Below are 16,723 nucleotides of genomic sequence, written 5' to 3'. Positions count from 1 at the left end.
TAAGAGCCAATCAGTGTGGGCGTGACACATTCTGGAAGGGAAAACTAGGCAGGAACCATAAAGAACTGCTAAGTCCTTTAAAGAGGGGGCATTACTACTTGTAGTGAGCCAGACAGAGAGAGTTAAGTTTTGTTGACCTTGGCGGGCATTTTTTCTAAGTAAAATCCTGCATTGATGGGTGCATACGAACTTTAGGCCTAAACAAGAATAGCATTGCAACTGCTTCTGCTGTCTCTGCTCCTTGCAGCAGCAGCATGCAATGCAGAAATCAAACAGGTGAAGATTTTTCCTAGCATGGAAATTGGTGGTTGAAAAAGGTTTAGCCGCTAAATGGATTGTGTCAGAGATTGTAAGCCTTCAGGCAGGACTGTCTTTTAAAAATATCTGTACAGCACTTGGGAAAACTGAGGTGGTTTGTAATGTTTAATAACAATAATAATAAATGTTTGTGGGTCTCTTAAAGGCATAGGAACAGGGCAAGGAAAAAAAGGTGGCCATTTAATTTTAAACATGTGAAGGCAGTCCAGATGAGTTCACTAACATTTAGTTCTTAGAAGTGTACATAAGATACCAGTCCGAGCTGGGGAAAAAGGGGTTTTGAATGAATGAATGAATGAATGAAACTTTATTTTTACCCCACCCTTTTTCCAAACTGGAACTCAGGGCGGCTTACAAATAAAACTACGTGTAGTTAAAAACATAGAAAAACATACAATTAAAATACAATTAAACAATGCACAACCTTAAAACCTTAAAAGGCACTTAAAAATCTAAAAACAATTTAAAATAATACAAATAATAATATAAAACAATAAAACAAGCCTTGTAAAGCCCAATCCTAAACACCTTATATCCCAAAAGCCTGTCGGAATAAAAAAAGTATTTGCCGACAGAAGGATGGCGAGGAGGGGGCCATTCCTGCCTCCCTTGGAAGGGAGTTCCAGAACCTAGGAGCAGCCACTGAGAAGGCTTAATTTCCAGGAAGGCGCAAAAAGGCACGTCGCTACAATTTTATAAATACTTGGCCAAATCTATTTTTTTTATTGTTGCCCCTCCCACGTAGCGACTAAGGATTACTAGCCATCATCCTGTGCTTTTAACGGCAGTCTGGCATGCAGAAATCAAACAGGTGAAGCTGTTCCTAGCAGGGAGTCAAAATGATGGAGAAAGTCCCGCCCTCTTCCTTAAAGGAGCAAAAAAAACACCCCTCACAGGTCTTGATTGGGACGTGACTTGGGGTTTCTGGGAAGGCGCTGGTTTTCCAGCCAGGGAAGCAAAGCACCTCCATTCGGAGTCTGCTCTGAAGCGTTCTTGACATCGGTGAGAATAGTTTTCCAACCTTTAATATGTTTTTGGGCAGGGCGTCCTTAGTGTTAAAAATGTAGGGCAATAAGGATGAAGGGAACGCAGGTTTCTTGAGAAGTCACGTGTCGGGCCTGTTTTTCATTTGTAGCCTGGTCCTATGAATGTTTACTTGGAATCAAGTCCTGCTTTGTTCAATAGGGCTTACAAGTAAGTGGAGTAGGGTGAACGGGAATGGCTCTGGTAATAGGCAGGGGACATTTAGTAGACGTGGGGTTACTTTCTTGGACGGCAAATTGGACATTTCACTTACACATATACACACAACCATCTGGATTTTCTGCCTAGTGACCACGAAGCAACAAGGAAAGAGGCAAGTACCGTTTAGCTCAAGAAACCTTTGAATGTGAGGGTAAAAAAACCGCATTGTCCCTCGTTTTGTGTGGGACGGAGGTGCAATTTGGGGGTTTTACCTGGGGATCAGCAATGTACTGAGCTAGCTCTGATCGGAAGGGTAGCGTAACCATGTTTACCCCGAAGTCAACCCCGCCTAGAAAAGATTGCAGGTTTAAGTCAAAGCGGCCCGCCACTTTTCTGCATTGGCACCCCTGGTATTTAAATATATGGTTTTGGTGTCATTGGCAGCGTTCTGCCCCCCTCTCCCGACAGTTGTTGCTTACTCATGTCTAAGGACCTACTTCTCTTTCAGAGATATTGCATGCTCGCCCTCCCCGATATGGTTTTTTTTTTGGGGGGGTGCGATTCTTTCCCCAGCGAAGGGAGCTCGGTGCCTGCCATTGTGGTGGTCTCCAGATACCATTTGGAAGAGGGTGTGAGGAGCAAACTCTTCTCGGGCCAGTTTTCAGACTTACTCCCTGATCCTTTGCGTTTCCGCAGCAGTTAAGGCTGCAACCCGAAACACACTTCCTAGGAGTGAGCCCCATTGACCTCAACGGCGCAAACTTATGAATATTTATACTTAAGATTATACTGCAAGTCTCGCTGAATGCATGGGGCATTCAGGCAGCCATAGGAAACGCATTTACTTCCCAGTAAACATGCCTAGGATTGGGCTGTGCACGTGCGGGGGAATTTCAGCCTGAATCTTGAGACCTTGTTAACAGATAGGCAATTGTAACTCAATTCAGAAAAGTAAGGGCCTCTCTTTTGAGGGATGTATTTATTTCCGCTCTTTTCTTCCTCTGCTCACTTCATTGCCAGCGGCTATTAGTAATCGGAAGTGGATCACGCCCACACTGATCGGGTCTCTTGAACATTGTGAAATACTGTTGAGACTCCGCACCCCTCTTGCATTCTCCCTTTCTCTAGATAAAGGTACCTAGCCACTTCGGCGACCACTTTACAAGGAATCAGGCCCATGAAAGTTTGTCCCACAATGCGTTTATTTAGTCTTGTCACTGCCAGAAGATTTTTGGGGAGGGGGGTCGCTGCAAGGGTACCAACATTTTACGAGGGTATTGTAAAAAATAAAAAATCAGCAACGCATCAACCTGTAAACGTTGGGCATGTTTGTTTATTTTATTTTTATTTATGAGATTTATATCCCAGTAGTAGCCCAGGGCTGAAATGTTCTTAGTTAACATACATTTAAAGATTGGGTCGCTTTCCAACCCCATGCGCTGTATAGTTTGCCTGGAACCCGCCGCAGGAATAACACTGGAAGGCGCGGGTTTTGAAGCGCGTTGCTTTGAAAGCCTTGCATTCGAAGGCCGCCTTACCGAGGAGCAGGAAACCTACAGGCAGAGAAACTGCGCGCCGTTCCTCTGAGCCAATCGCAGCGCAGCAAAACAAGCTGCTCTCAAACGCTCCACGCGCCAAAACTTCCGAAATGGCGCGGCGTCCCTCCGCTGCTTCGGAACTACTTAGTGGCAGAATAGCGCGTCCCCCCCCCCCTTATAGCTGCAGGACTGTTCTGTCGTAGGAGTGGAGGGGTGGGAGAAAGTTGCTCAGTGCCTATGAATCTTGGGAGAACCGTTTAGCGTCAACTCGTCCTTGTGTGCCCACTCCCCGGTGGGAGGGAGACGGAGCTGAGGAGCGGAGGGATTCGAGGACGGTTGGTGAAGGGAAAGCGCTCGATTTGTGGCGCCAGAATTCGTAGACTGAGGGAAGAAGTTGCCGTTTGCAGCCGCCGCTGGTGCTGCTTCTTCCAGTTGTCAGGCCCGCTCCAGGCCATCATGGTGATGCTCCGGAGCGGTTCGGGGGGCTCCACCCGCCCTGACCCTCACGACGGAAGTGGTGCCCCTGCTACTCCCAGCAACGGGAGCCGCCGCCGGGACGCGCCCCTCGGGCCCCTCTACGACGCGATGGAGTCGAGCTCCGAGTTTCTCTCCTTGGTCGTCCCGACGCCTTCCTCGGCGCGGAGCAAGCGCGGCGCGGGAAACCGCTCCTCAGCAGCTTCGGGCCGGGGCTCGGGCTCAGCCGCTGCCCGAAGAACTGTGGCGGTGAGAAAAATCGAGGAGGGGAGGCGCGGTTTCATTTTAAAAAGTACCTTCAGGAATCAAGGGGGCGCGGGGAGAGTTAGGGTCCTATCCCAGTAGAGACCACTTGGGTGGCAGAGGGTATTTTATGTCAATGAATTCCTTAGATTTCTTGGTTTTAGTTCTTTTTTTGAAGTTGCTTATTGGCAGCCACGACTTTGGAAGCAGCTGCCAACAAAAACTAAAGCTTATAATAATACACAGTATGAACTCCAAAGTCCACAGTTGGGCAGTATGTTTTATCATAAAGAAATAAAACACTGGTGAAATAGACGATTGGTGGGGAAGTGCAGGTCAGAAACAGCCATTTTCTAGACACTTTATTGGTGTGATGGTGGTGGGGAAGTGGGGTATGTGACGCCCTTCCCTGGCTCTCCCTGTCAGGTTCCTACCTGCGCGTGGCTACTGCCTGTCACTAGGCACCACCAGGGACTCCACCAGTCTGGACTGTCCTTTTTTATTGTTTTTCTCCCTGCTCTAGCACAGATCTCAACAGATCCCCCTGCTAGGCAACCACCAGTCACGTCCTAATACTAGTATTCCCAGAGACTCTGAATACTGGTATTGTTATTCTCTTCACCGCTGCCACCATTTGTTACTCTTCAGCCTTGGTTATTACCTTACCCTCCCTTCTGGTCTGTGAAACCCCAGCCAAGGATCAGGCTTCTGGTAAACCAAATTAAGTATTTATTAAAGATAACAAAGCTAACAAGATTAACAAGATTTCTTAAGGCACATAAGCATATGGTTTTACTCAATACTAATCTGAACTCCACCCCCCTCCTTCTCCACTCTCTCCTGGCAAACAACTCTCTAAACCCCACCAAGCAACCCACTCAGTTTCACCTCATCCACCACCCAGATTCCACTCTCACTCTTCCTTTTATACGTTCAGCCATTTTAAACACTTAGCCAATCATCTAGCATTCTACTGCCCATTCACTCCCCCTCCTCTTTCTCTCCACTTACCATGTATCTTCTAAACAACCAACACTTACCATATATACATTAATATAGGAACATCACAGGGTACTCCATCCAGAAGCAGGGAGATGCTAAATGTAAGAGTCAGGCTGCTGAATCAGACTAAAGGCCCATCTAGTCCAGCATCCTGTTTCCCCCAGTGGACATACAAACAGGACATGAGCATAGTAGCCGTCTACAGCTGTTGTTCCCCAGCAACTGGCATTCATAGGCATAAGGTGTCTGATCTCTGAGGTAGGACACTGCCATCACGATTACTAGTAGGTATTGATTGACAAATCTGTGGAGGATAAATTGGGCTCCCTTTTCAAGCTGCCTTAAGTTGGTGGCCGTCACCATATCTCATGGTAGCAAATTTCATGAGTAGTAGTCAATGTTAGTCCTACTCAGTAGACCCAGTGAAGTTAACAGACATAAGTAACTTCCTTTCATTAATTTAAATTAGTCAACTCTGGGTAGGATTGAGTTAAAACTAGGGGGTTGTGCTATAAAGTACTTTTGTCCTGAATCCCCCACAATTCACTGGCTGACCCTGGGTTCCAACAAATTAGGTTATACTATCCATCAAGATTTCCCCCCCTGTTTTTTCACCTCAGATGCCATATAACTCCAGATCTCTTATTCAGCAGGCTGACTGCCCAAGGGTAGCATTGCTGGGCATGGTTTCTCTTGACTGCCAAAGAGCACTTAGTATATATGTGATATTTGCTGTATTTCGAAATACATGCTGCATATTGGGCAGTACCCCCCATCTGATTCTAGTTATGAACTTTCAGCTACTTCTCATTGCCTCTGGCCATCCTGAGCAGATCATAGGGCTCAAGCTAGGATAAATGACAATAACTTTATTTCTGGCAGTGCTAGTTTAGCACCTGTAGCTTATAGATGGGAGTGGATCGTTATGATTTTTATCTTGTGTACATTCAATTCATATAATAACATGATCATGGCTTTTAAAGAGTTGTTCTTTTTCTCACTGAACCCAAAACCAATTTACGATACCAATTTGTACATCTCATGAAGTGGACTGTCACTCATGAAAGCTTGTGCCATTATGAGCTGTTTAGGCTGCAGTCCTATGCAGCCTCAAAATACCTGGGAGTAAGTCTCATTGAACTCAGTGGGGTTTATTTCTGGGTAGATATGTGTAGGATTATGCTGCCAGTCTTTGTGCCAAAGGACTATGTTACCATTCTGACCTGTGTCTACACGGACTGTCAAATTAAGCTTTTATGTACTGTGCCCACATCCCCTTGTGAATCTGGGAAAAGGCAGTAAAACATTTCAGTTTAAAATGCTGATGAATAAAACAATTCTAACTTTGTGTCTGAATGATAATAACATATGTGCCTCATGAATCTGTTTGAGGAGGATTTTCCACATGTGAGTAGCTGCCACTGAAAAGTCACTTTTGCCCAATTGCCACCCACATAAGGCAGGAGCATTTTAAGAAAAGAGGCTTCAAACAATCACAGAAAGGCTGGCAGGTTCATATGGAAGAAGGTGGTCTGTTACAATTTTTTTTTCAGACTAGTTTAGGGCTTTAAAAGTCAAAACCAGCACTTTGAATTGTGCCTAGAAACAGTGTACAGTAGGGCCCCACTCATATGACCCTGCTGGAGAGCGAAAACCACTGAAAAGCGGGACTCATTGATTAGAATGGTGCGCAACGCTTGAAAACCGCCATAAAAGCGGAACAAGTGTATGAGTGGGGCTTTCGTCTAATTGAGACCGCCGGATTAGCAAAGCGCTGTAAAGCGGGGCCCTGCGGTAGTAAGTATCCAGTTGGATGTTGTGAGATGTTCCAGCAGGCAAGTTCAGTCTAGCTGCCCTGTTTGAACCAGCTGAAGCTTCCAAATGCAACCCAATATACAACATGGGACAGTAATCTAACATAGATGTTACCAGAAAAAGAATAACTTTGGTCAGACTCTCTCTCTCTGTCTAGCGAGAGTCAAAGCTGGTGCACGAGCCTAAACTTGTGAAAGACACCACAGATGCTCACTGAGCACCTAAAGTAAGAGCTAAACTAACTAACGAGCTATTAACTTAGGGTTATATCCAACTAAATTCCACTTAGAACAGACCCAATAAATTAATAGATATGAGTTGGTTATGCCCATTAATTTTAATCCAGAATTGGTTGAATGACAGCTAGAGCCCAGTGAAACATCTTCCAACAACCTGTCTTGTTTAAATTGAGCGTCAGGTTATTTGCTCTCATCCGGTCTGCTGATTTAACACTTCAACTGTGTGTCTTTCTTGGTTCAGATGTAATGGAGAAATGGAGTTTGGTTTTGTCAGCATATTAATGGCTCTTCACTCCAAAACTCCATACTACCTCACCCTGTGTTTTAATTTAGATAGCATAGGGGACAGAACATTCCATGGTGACCACAAGGGAGAATAGGCCCCTCCAGAAGTGTGCTACCCGCCTATTCAAGAAGCATCAAATATTTTGGTTCTAGGGGTGGGGGATTTTCCCACCCACACAGCTGAATAGCCTGCAGTTCCTGGATGTTTCCAATGGTAAGGGTGACCAATGAATAGTGATATGGGGTAGAAAAGCAATACAAGTTTAATTTAGCACTTAGATTTTACCCTTGACTGGTATTCCATGTTGTGATCAACTTTTTCAGTGATTATCCTTAGATAGCACATATATTTATGTGCACTACTCCTCAGGCTTACTGTGTTAACAGTTTTCACTATCTTTAGTATTTTTCCTTCAAATCTAAATAATATGAGGGAAGTGTATGCTACGAGTTTTCAAATGAAAATTTTAAGTAAAGCTTTGAAGTCATTTGAGTGTAATAGATGTTTACTAAATATAACTCAAATAAACATACTTAAGTAAGAGATCTAATTATTTGGGACAGTGGACAACTTTCCAGAATGCTATCTGCATTCCCTCTGGGGGAATGGTGATGTAAAATCCCACTCCCCAGGCCTTAAAGATTGTTGTCTTTGTGGCTGTTCCAACTGCTGGAATGGTTGCCTAGGTATAACTGACAAGAAACTTCTTCAGAATTTGCTTAAGTAGGTGGCTATAAAAGGATATTCTCAGTCCTTGTGCTTCATCTCTGAAACGTCCTCCTTTTATATATATATATATATATATGCCAGGCTCTCTTACTGATGATTTTAAAAAAATTAAAAATGCTGGTTTTGTAATGTTTGTGTGCTGCTGGAGAGCATCTGTTGAGTGCTTTTATTTGTTCATTTTGAACTAATGTTTTTATGCTGCTGTTAGTTGCCTTAATAAACGTTGTGATTTTAAATACAACACAGGTAATCCAACAGCATTTTTCCAGTTCAGTTTTTCTTCTCTGTACCTCTCCAGATATATACATATAAATATTCTACCACTTTCTCAGTCCACTTGAACATGTCAAAGTAGGTAGTTGGTTGTGAAAGCTCACTATGGTAAAATAGTTGATTTAATTTAGGCAGTCAGTTTAAAACATTTCTGTTACATTTGGGCTTTTGCTGGATTGTCCTACAAGTCCCAGTTCAGTTAACAGAGTGGTAATCAGTCCAGATATAATGGAGTAGACTTGAACAACAAAGCATTCATATGCCAAAATACAATTTAAATAACATCCCAGAAGAATATAAAGATCAGATAAGGAACAAATTTGAAGCTTTAAACTTAGTTGATAGAGAACTAGAAGAACTATGGATTCAAGTCAAAGACGTTATCAGGGAAGAATGAAAAAAAAACTGGTAAAAAAAGAGAAAGACCTCAATAGATGACTGACAAAACTCTTAAAAACTCTCTTAAAGAGAGAAAGAAAGCAAAAGCAAAAGGAGATAGAAACACGGTTAGAACCCTAAATGCAATAATACAGTGACTAGTATCTAGGGAGAAGAACTATTACAATAGTTACTGTATAGAAATAGAAGAGGACAACAAAAAAGGTAGAACAAGAGCCCTATTCCCAAAAAGTAGAGAAATGATAGGGAAATTTAAACGAAGAGTAGGGATGATGAATAATCAACAGAGCAATACACTGAAGAATTCTATAAAAGAGATGCAAGGCTGACAGATTCATTCATGGAAGAACCGTATGATGAAGAATCAGAAATTTTAGAATGTGAGGTGAAAGCTGCTCTTAAAATAGTTGGAAGAAACAAATCACCAAGAATAAATGGCATACCAATAGAGTTGCCACAAGTTACTGAGACGGAATCTGTCCAAATTTTGACAAAAATTTGTCAACGAATATGGAAAACTAAACAATGGCCCCCAGACTGGAAGTGCTTACATCCCAATTCCAAAGAAAGGGAATCCCAGGGAATGCAGTAATTGTCGAACTTTTGCCTTAATATCCCATGCAAGTAAAGTAATGCTCAGGATTCCACAACAAAGACTCTTGCCATATATGGAGCAAGAAATGCCAGATGTCCAAGCTGGATTTATAAAAGGAAGAGGTACCAGAGATTGTACAGTATTGCAAACATACACTGGTTAGTGGAACGGGCCAAGGAATTTCAGAAGAAAATCACCCTGTGCTTTATAGATTAAAGCCTTTGATTGTGTAGATCATGAAAAACTGTGGAATGCTTTAAAAGAAATGGGGGTGGCACACCGTCTGATTGTCCTCATGCGCAGCCTATACTCTGCACAAGAGGCTACTGTAAGGATAGAATATGGAGAAACCGATTGGTTCCCCATTGGAAAGGGTGTGAGACGGGTGTATTTTATCACCCTATTTGTTTAATCTATATGCAGAACATATCATATGGAAAGCGAGATTGGCCAAGATGAAGGAGATGTGAAAATTGGAGGGCGAAATACCAATAATTTAAGACATGCAGACAATACCATACTGCTGGCAGAAACCAGTAATGATTTGAAACGAATGCTGATAAAAGTTAGAGGAAAGCACAAAAGCAGGACTGTAGCTGAATGTCAAGAAGACTAAAGTAATAACAAAAGTTATATGTAACTTTAAAATTGACAACATTGATCTTGTCAAGGATTATCAATACCTCGGCACAGTCATTAACCAAAATGGAGACAATAGTCAAGAAATCAGAAGAAGGCTAGGACTGGGGAGGGGAGCTATGAGAGAACTAGAAAAGGTCGTCAAATGCAAAGATGTATCACTGAACACTAAAATCAGGATCATTCAGACCGTGGTATTCCCGATCTCTATGTATGGATGTGAAAGTTGGACAGTGAAAAATCGACTCATTTGAAATGTGGTGTTGGAGGAGAGCTTTGCAGATACCATGGATTGCGAAAAAGACAAATAATTGGGTGTTAGAACAAATTAAACCAGAACTATCACTAGAAGCTAAAATGATTAAATTCAGGTTATCATACTTTGGACATATAATGAGAAGATATGATTCACTAGAAAAGACAATAATTTTGGGAAAAACAGAAGGGAGTAGAAAAAGAGGAGGGCCAAACAAGAGATGGATTGATTCCATAAAGGAAGCCACAAACCTGAACTTACAAGATCTGAACAGGGTGGTTTATAACAGATGCTATTGGAGGTTGCTGATTCATAGGGTTGCCATAAATCATAATCTACTTGAAGGCACATAACAGCAGGAGCTGATTTTACTCATCCCTTAAAACAAAAAAGTCTGGCTACTGTACTGTCAATGTGGATCGAATTATTCATCTCAAAATCTGGACAAGTTTTTTGTGAATTGTTCCTCTGCAACAAGATTGCCGTGTTCAAAGTTTTTCAGAAGTTAAATATTTGCTATTAAAAGTTGTATGCAGGTATTTCCCATTTCATGGTGTTAGAGTTGCAGCCATGGAGCTATCTTTTTGTGCTGCTAGATACACAGAGCTAGGATGTATGGTGTCTAAAGTAGAGGTTATCCAGTAATTTTCTGTGAAGGGTTGTGTGGTTGGACACCCTTTACTCTTGTTTAGAGGAACCTTCAACCAGATCCTGAATCATGTATGTCTGTATTGTATCTGACCTGTCCTCTAACTTCAAAACTATTAGAGAAGCAAACTTTGTATATATCTGACTTGGGATACCACAGCTCCATTAATATTTCTTTTACAATGCATTATCAGGGGTTCCCAAACTGTGGTCTACAGACTACCAGGTCTGTGAGCTTCATTCAGGTGGTCCATGGCATGTGTGAACTACGAATTCAAATTGTAATACAATATGAGAAATAAAAGAAGCAATAAAATACAATTAAAAACTATGCAGCATGTAGTACAGTGCATTGCAAATTACTACAGCATGCAGAAAAATAACTGGCCTTCCAAAACCCTCAGCAATTTTCAAGTAGTCAGGAGAGGAGGGGGAAGGTTGGGAACCAATGCATATATAATGGTGGGTTATTTTAAAATATATTGGGCTTTAAAAGACTAGACAGTACATGTTACTAATCTATAACCTGCAGTGTTGAATGGCATAGAAGTTAGTTGTGGTGGTGGTTTTGGCCATAGCGTTAGCCTGGAGTATCTACTGATTTTTCCCCAAAAGGCTGGGGTATTAGTCCCTCTTCTGACTAGTAAGGATACTGAAGATACCACTGAAGACTTCTTGGCATAGCTACTAGATGGCATTTTTATACAATGATTGCCACTCAGATTAGTTATCCACAGGAAGTGATTTCCTCCCTTAAAGCATGTGATCTACTTATTGTGAAATATTACAGTACTAAAGATAGCATTAGAATCTAGGACTTGCACCTATTAGATGAATGGAAAGAGGACTTTGTTCTGTAACCTGTGAATTGATCAGAACTATTCTAAACTAGAACTGCTTAGTTTCTTGGTCATAGAGCTCTGGCATCTGTTGTCTAATGTTGGAACTGAGAAAGAGTCTGGCTAGATTACTGGACAGCTAAGGCTCTTATGGAAAATAGTGATTTACTTCATTAATTTTGCCCCAACTGTTTTTGTTTACTAGTGTAAGCAATTTATTTTCTTGCAGTGGAGGAGGAAACCATGGATGGGTTGTCCATTCCATTCGCTCCGCTAAGTAGGAATATGCAAATTAGGAGACACATTCAGAGTGGGACTAGCAGTTAAGAAATAGCATAGCAGGTTTAATATTCAGCCATGGTGCAATTTCTTTTATTTGTGTCTTATATGGCTGCTAGTAGCAGCCATTTCTACAGCAGCTTTAGTAATGTGTTCTTTCTTAAACTGGTTAGCTTCATAGAGTGAATGTGGTACCACTCAGGTTCAGAACAAGATGTCAACAAAAATGTATTGCTGTTCCAGTGATTATCAAGCAAATGAAAGTGGCTTCCCCTGAGCTCCTTTAGGGTCGTAGAACTTTTGAGGCTTACAAAGCAATGCTACTGTGGTAGCCTAATCTATAATAGGTAATATTTGCTCAGAGTGTTGTTTATAGGGGAAAAATGTTTTCAACAAGCCTGTGATTTAGTCCCTTGGTAGAACAGAGCAATCACTAACAATACATCTCTTGTTTAGGTATGTGTTCATTATTGTTGTCTTTGTTTCATTGCAATAGCTGAGGGGATTGTTGAATCCAGAATTGATGTGGAAAAGTAGTCAAAGTGACAAAGCAGCAGGTCTGGGGCATAGCTTCTGAACAGTAAAATGCATGTTCCTAATTGTTTTTACTTCTTCAGGAATTTTCTTCAGACAAAGAATGTGAACATTTCACAAGACATTCCTTAAGATCTATGAGGAAAAATAATCAACATTATTCAGACTCTAGTTTTGACAAAAGCATGGCAATGCTGAGTGAGAATGGTATTAACAGGAAACATTTTACAAGGTAATAGCTTTTTCTACTGCTTGCAAATCATTTGGTAAGGTCATTTTATGTTCTACCTGTTTCTCTTATAGTCCAGTATACTTAATAGGACCTGTGTTCTAAGTACCAGTGGAAGAGTTTTCATGTTGTGCTGTGCTTCATCTCAGAGTAAATTAGCATTTACAAATCTGGATGACTGGATGTATAGCAACCTACATCTATACAGAGAACTGATGTGGACCCAGTTATGCTGGATGACATTTGTATCTTTGGAAATTGTCTATGAGGTCACTCTCTATTGGTGAATGGGAACAGAGTAGGGGGATTTTTTCATCTGCCCCCTTTAGCTTCTAGCAGCCTTCACTGGCAGAGAAGGTGTCCTTCCATCTATAGCCAAATCCGGTTCACAATGCAGCAGCAGCCTTGAGGCAAACCTGTAACACCTGGCTTCAGTTAGTGCTTCTGGGAGCTAGATAAGATCTGCTGTTGTTGAGTGGTGGGGCTGGCACCAAAGGGGAGCACCAAATAGAATTGTCCCTTTGGGGCCAGTCCGAGGGCAAGGGTGCCACCCCTCTTTGTTTTTTTTTGTTTTTCCTCGGGAAGTTTGCATCCTGTTCCTGAACATGTGTTTTTGCCAGGGTAGAGACTGGTTGGAGTGCAGAGGGTCAGTGAAGGACAAAGCTGCCTGACCCACTCAGGGTGAGAGCCTGTAGTAGGGAGGGGAGGGAAGTCTCCCTGGGTGAGAGACAGGGGGAAATGTTTGCAACACCCCAGGCGAGAGGTGGGATGGTTTCTGTTTTTGGCTGGGACAAGTAGGTCTGTTACGTTGTCTGTGTTCTATTGCTGTGACTAGAGGTGGGTTAAAGGAATTATGTGCCAGGAACAGGGGGAGGAGGGGAGTGGGACTGCCATCCCTGTGATGGTAGGTAGGGATAGGTATAGAGGTGGGCGAAAGTATATGGGGAGAGGAGGGCTAGTTGCATTAAAGCCCTTGCCCCCTCTGCTATGCCCACCATATTTCAGAATCTGGGGATGCCAATCAGTGAATTGGCTGGTCTGGTGGTGTTGCTGTTGAATGTCTGGTCTGTCCAGAATAAAACATCTAATCCATGATTTGATTGTGCATGCGGGGGGCAACTTGGAGTGTATACCTGAGACATGGGCAGATAAGCGGCTAATTCAGCTGTGTCTGCTTAAGTACTCAGTGCAGCTCCAGTCCAGATGGGGGTGGGGTGCTGTCATCCATAAAAATCCTATCTCCCTTACCGCAAGATTGTTCCACACTGTGTCTGGGTTTGAGGGAGTATTAGTGGTGTTGGGCCAGAGAGACAGAAAGGGGATGTTACTGTACCACTAACCCGACTGCAGTGCAACCTCCTTGACTAAGCTGGCAGAGGTAGTGGTGGTGTTGAACCCCTACATAGTAGCGCTGGGAGAATTCAGTACAGTAGGGCCCCACTCATACAGGGGTTACGTTCTGGACCCCCGCTGTAAAGCAGAACCCATTTAATAGAATGGTGCGCGATGCCCGAAAACCGCTGTAAAAGCTGAACAAGCGCCATATGAGTGGGGCTTTAGTCTAATGGCGTCTAATTGAGACCGCTGTATTAGCGAATCGCTGTAAAGCGGGGCCCTGCTGTATCCATGCTGAGACTCCCTCAAATGGACCAGCTCAGGACATCATGGCCTCTTATGACAACCACACGGCTGTCTCAGTACATCACTGGTCCAACACATTGCTGGACATACCCTTGACCTGGTCTTTGCCACAGGGCAAGTGGGGGGGGGTCCGTTGTGAGTCCACTGTCACGGGCAAATTATTCCCTGGTGAAGTTTGGGCTGAACACGGTTGAATGCTCAGGGGAATTTTCCGGCTGACATGGCTGGTGCTCTTGTCAAGGCTCTCATCACTGTGGAATGGTGAGATTTGTACAACCATTAACATGATAGCTCCTGAGTGCCCTTGCTGTCACTGTGGAGCATGTAGGTCACCTTGATACTCTAGTGACCTGCATGCCATAAAACAGGAAGATAGACAGCTAGAATGCAGGTGGTGTAAATATCTGTCTGAAGCTGACTGAGCATGTGTGAGGTCACATTATTGTACCTACTGCATAGCGGTGGCAAAGAAAGCTTACTTTTCCACCACTTTTACATCCACAAGGAGCTGCCTGGTAGAGCTTTTCTGAGTGGTAAATGGGCTTTTGTCATCTGACCAAGAGAGCTTTGCTTTGACACTCTGCAGCCTTTTGTAACAACTTTGGGAGGCACTTTAGGAACAAAATCACTTGGATTCAGACTGAGTTGGATGCCACAGCCAGAACAAGTCAGTGGAGGCACCCAGTGCACCCATCTGTTCTAAATTAGCTTGGATTGTTGTGGCCTGAGAATGTGGACAAGCTGCTTGAAGAAGTGCGGCTGACCACCTGCCCCCTTGACCCTTGCCAATCTTGGCTTCTTAGATCTAGCCATAGGCGGTTGACAGAATGGGTCCAGGGGGTGATCAGGGCTTCACTAGAGGGGGATAGAGTACCATTTGCCTTGAAGGAGACCGTGGTGCATCCCATCCTTAAAAAGACCTCCTTGGTCTTAAGTAACTTAGTCCTTAAGTAGCTATCACCCAGTGGCAAATATCCCTTTTTTGGGCAAAGTGCTTGAGAAGTTAGTGGTAGTCCAACTTCAGGCATGCTTGGAGGAGATTGAATATCTGGATCCATTGCAGTCTGGCTTTCGGTCCAGTCATGGCACTGAAACTGCCTTGGTTGCCCTGGTTAATGACATTTATTGAGAGAGAGATGGGGGACTTGGTAACAATACTCCATGCTCTGGTAACTTCCAGATTAGATTATTGAAATGCACTCTATGTGGGGCTTCTCTTGAAGATGACTTGGAAACTTCAACTGGTCCAGAATGCAGCTGCCAGATGACTGGCTGGGGTTGCTTTTAGAACTCTATAATCCCTGTTCTAAAACTATTGCATTAGTTGCCAATTTGTTTCTGGGTTTAATTCAAGGTGCTCATGTTAGTGTTAAAGCCCTAAACGACTTGGGCCCCAAATATCTGAGAGATCGTTTCCTTCCCTTCAGACCCTCTTGGGTGTTATGATCAATAGAGAGGGCCTTCTGGGTGGTTCCACCATCCTCAGAATTTTGGGGAGTGGTGGCACAGGAGAGGGCTTTCTCTGTTTCTCTGTGGCAGTCCCTGCGTTGTTTAATTCCCTCCCTCCAGAGGTGCATCTGGCACCTTTGCTGTACAGTTTGTGGTGAATGCTAAAGATGTACCTTTTTACCCTTTGGCACTTGCGATGTATGTTATAGGACACATCCTATTCCTGTTAATGCAATGTGTTTTAATTGATTTTAATACTGTTTTAATTGTTTTATGCCACCCTGGGACTTAACTGTAAAGGGTGGACAATAAATATAATAATTTGTCTGTGGATCATTGCTAGATCAACTTAATTCTTGTGTAAAAAATTACAACTTTTCTGAGCTGGATTTAAACTACAAAGTTGTACTTTGTTAAACCTGTGTGTGGATGTTGGAACTATATACACTGAGATTTAAAAATTCATACCTTGGACTTCCTTATTGATTGGATGTTACCCAACGAATTTCCATTCCCATCACATGAAAAGGTGATGATAACTACACTACAAAACTATTTCAAATGGAGTTGAAATAACTTTCCCATGAAAGCATTACAATGCTACAGAACTGCTTTCTTCTAAATAATAAAAAATATATACGTTTTTCCCTATAGAAACATTAACTGTTATTCGTGTCTCTCTCTTAGGGTTGCCTGTTAAATGTGTATTGTGCATGTGAGATAGACACAGGGACAGTTAGTCGCTCCGTTGGCATGTCATGGCAAGCTGTGGCTTATGAAGCACAAGTGAATTGTGCCCATTTTGCTTCTCCTAGCTTGTGCTGAGAAGAAGCAACATTCCCTGGCTAGTGTTACGTCTGAATTGGGGTTATGGTTTGTTTTACTCAATAAGCCAGGAACAAATCTTGGCTACAGAATGTGGTTTGAGAGCCTTCTTTCAGATGTAACACTGAGGCAGGGATTGTGGTTTGTTTCCTCAATTTATTATTATTAAAATATATATCCTGCCCTTCCTCCCAAAGGAGCCTAGGGCAGCAAGCAGTAAAACATCTTAACATCTCGAGCCAGGAGGAGCAAAGTGGATGTGATTTGCTCATGCAGTAAGCCATGGTT

General features: G+C 42.9%; 1 protein-coding gene across 4 annotated transcripts in view; it reads left to right on the top strand.

Annotated features, from left to right (window-relative positions):
* The first annotated feature begins 1,214 nt into the window (after window positions 1-1,214).
* The window catches only part of ATAD2 (ATPase family AAA domain containing 2), an 85,610-nt gene continuing 70,101 nt past the window's right edge, over window positions 1,215-16,723 (top strand). Inside the window, exons 1-2 of one of the 4 annotated variants that reach the window (XM_061606038.1) lie at window positions 1,215-1,320; window positions 12,375-12,523. In XM_061606038.1, the coding sequence (XP_061462022.1) occupies window positions 12,429-12,523 (95 nt within the window). In that variant the 5' untranslated portion in view covers window positions 1,215-1,320; window positions 12,375-12,428. Of the gene's footprint in view, window positions 1,321-1,526; window positions 1,676-3,047; window positions 3,765-12,374; window positions 12,524-16,723 lie in introns of those variants that run through there. The other 3 variants (XM_061606046.1, XM_061606055.1, XM_061606031.1) reach the window with 3 other exon arrangements.

Source organism: Rhineura floridana, chromosome 1 (assembly GCF_030035675.1).
Source record: "Rhineura floridana isolate rRhiFlo1 chromosome 1, rRhiFlo1.hap2, whole genome shotgun sequence".
Lineage (NCBI taxonomy): Eukaryota > Metazoa > Chordata > Lepidosauria > Squamata > Rhineuridae > Rhineura > Rhineura floridana.
The sequence above is the reverse complement of the archived record's forward strand: the minus strand, read 5'-3'. Positions and strand labels throughout refer to the sequence as shown.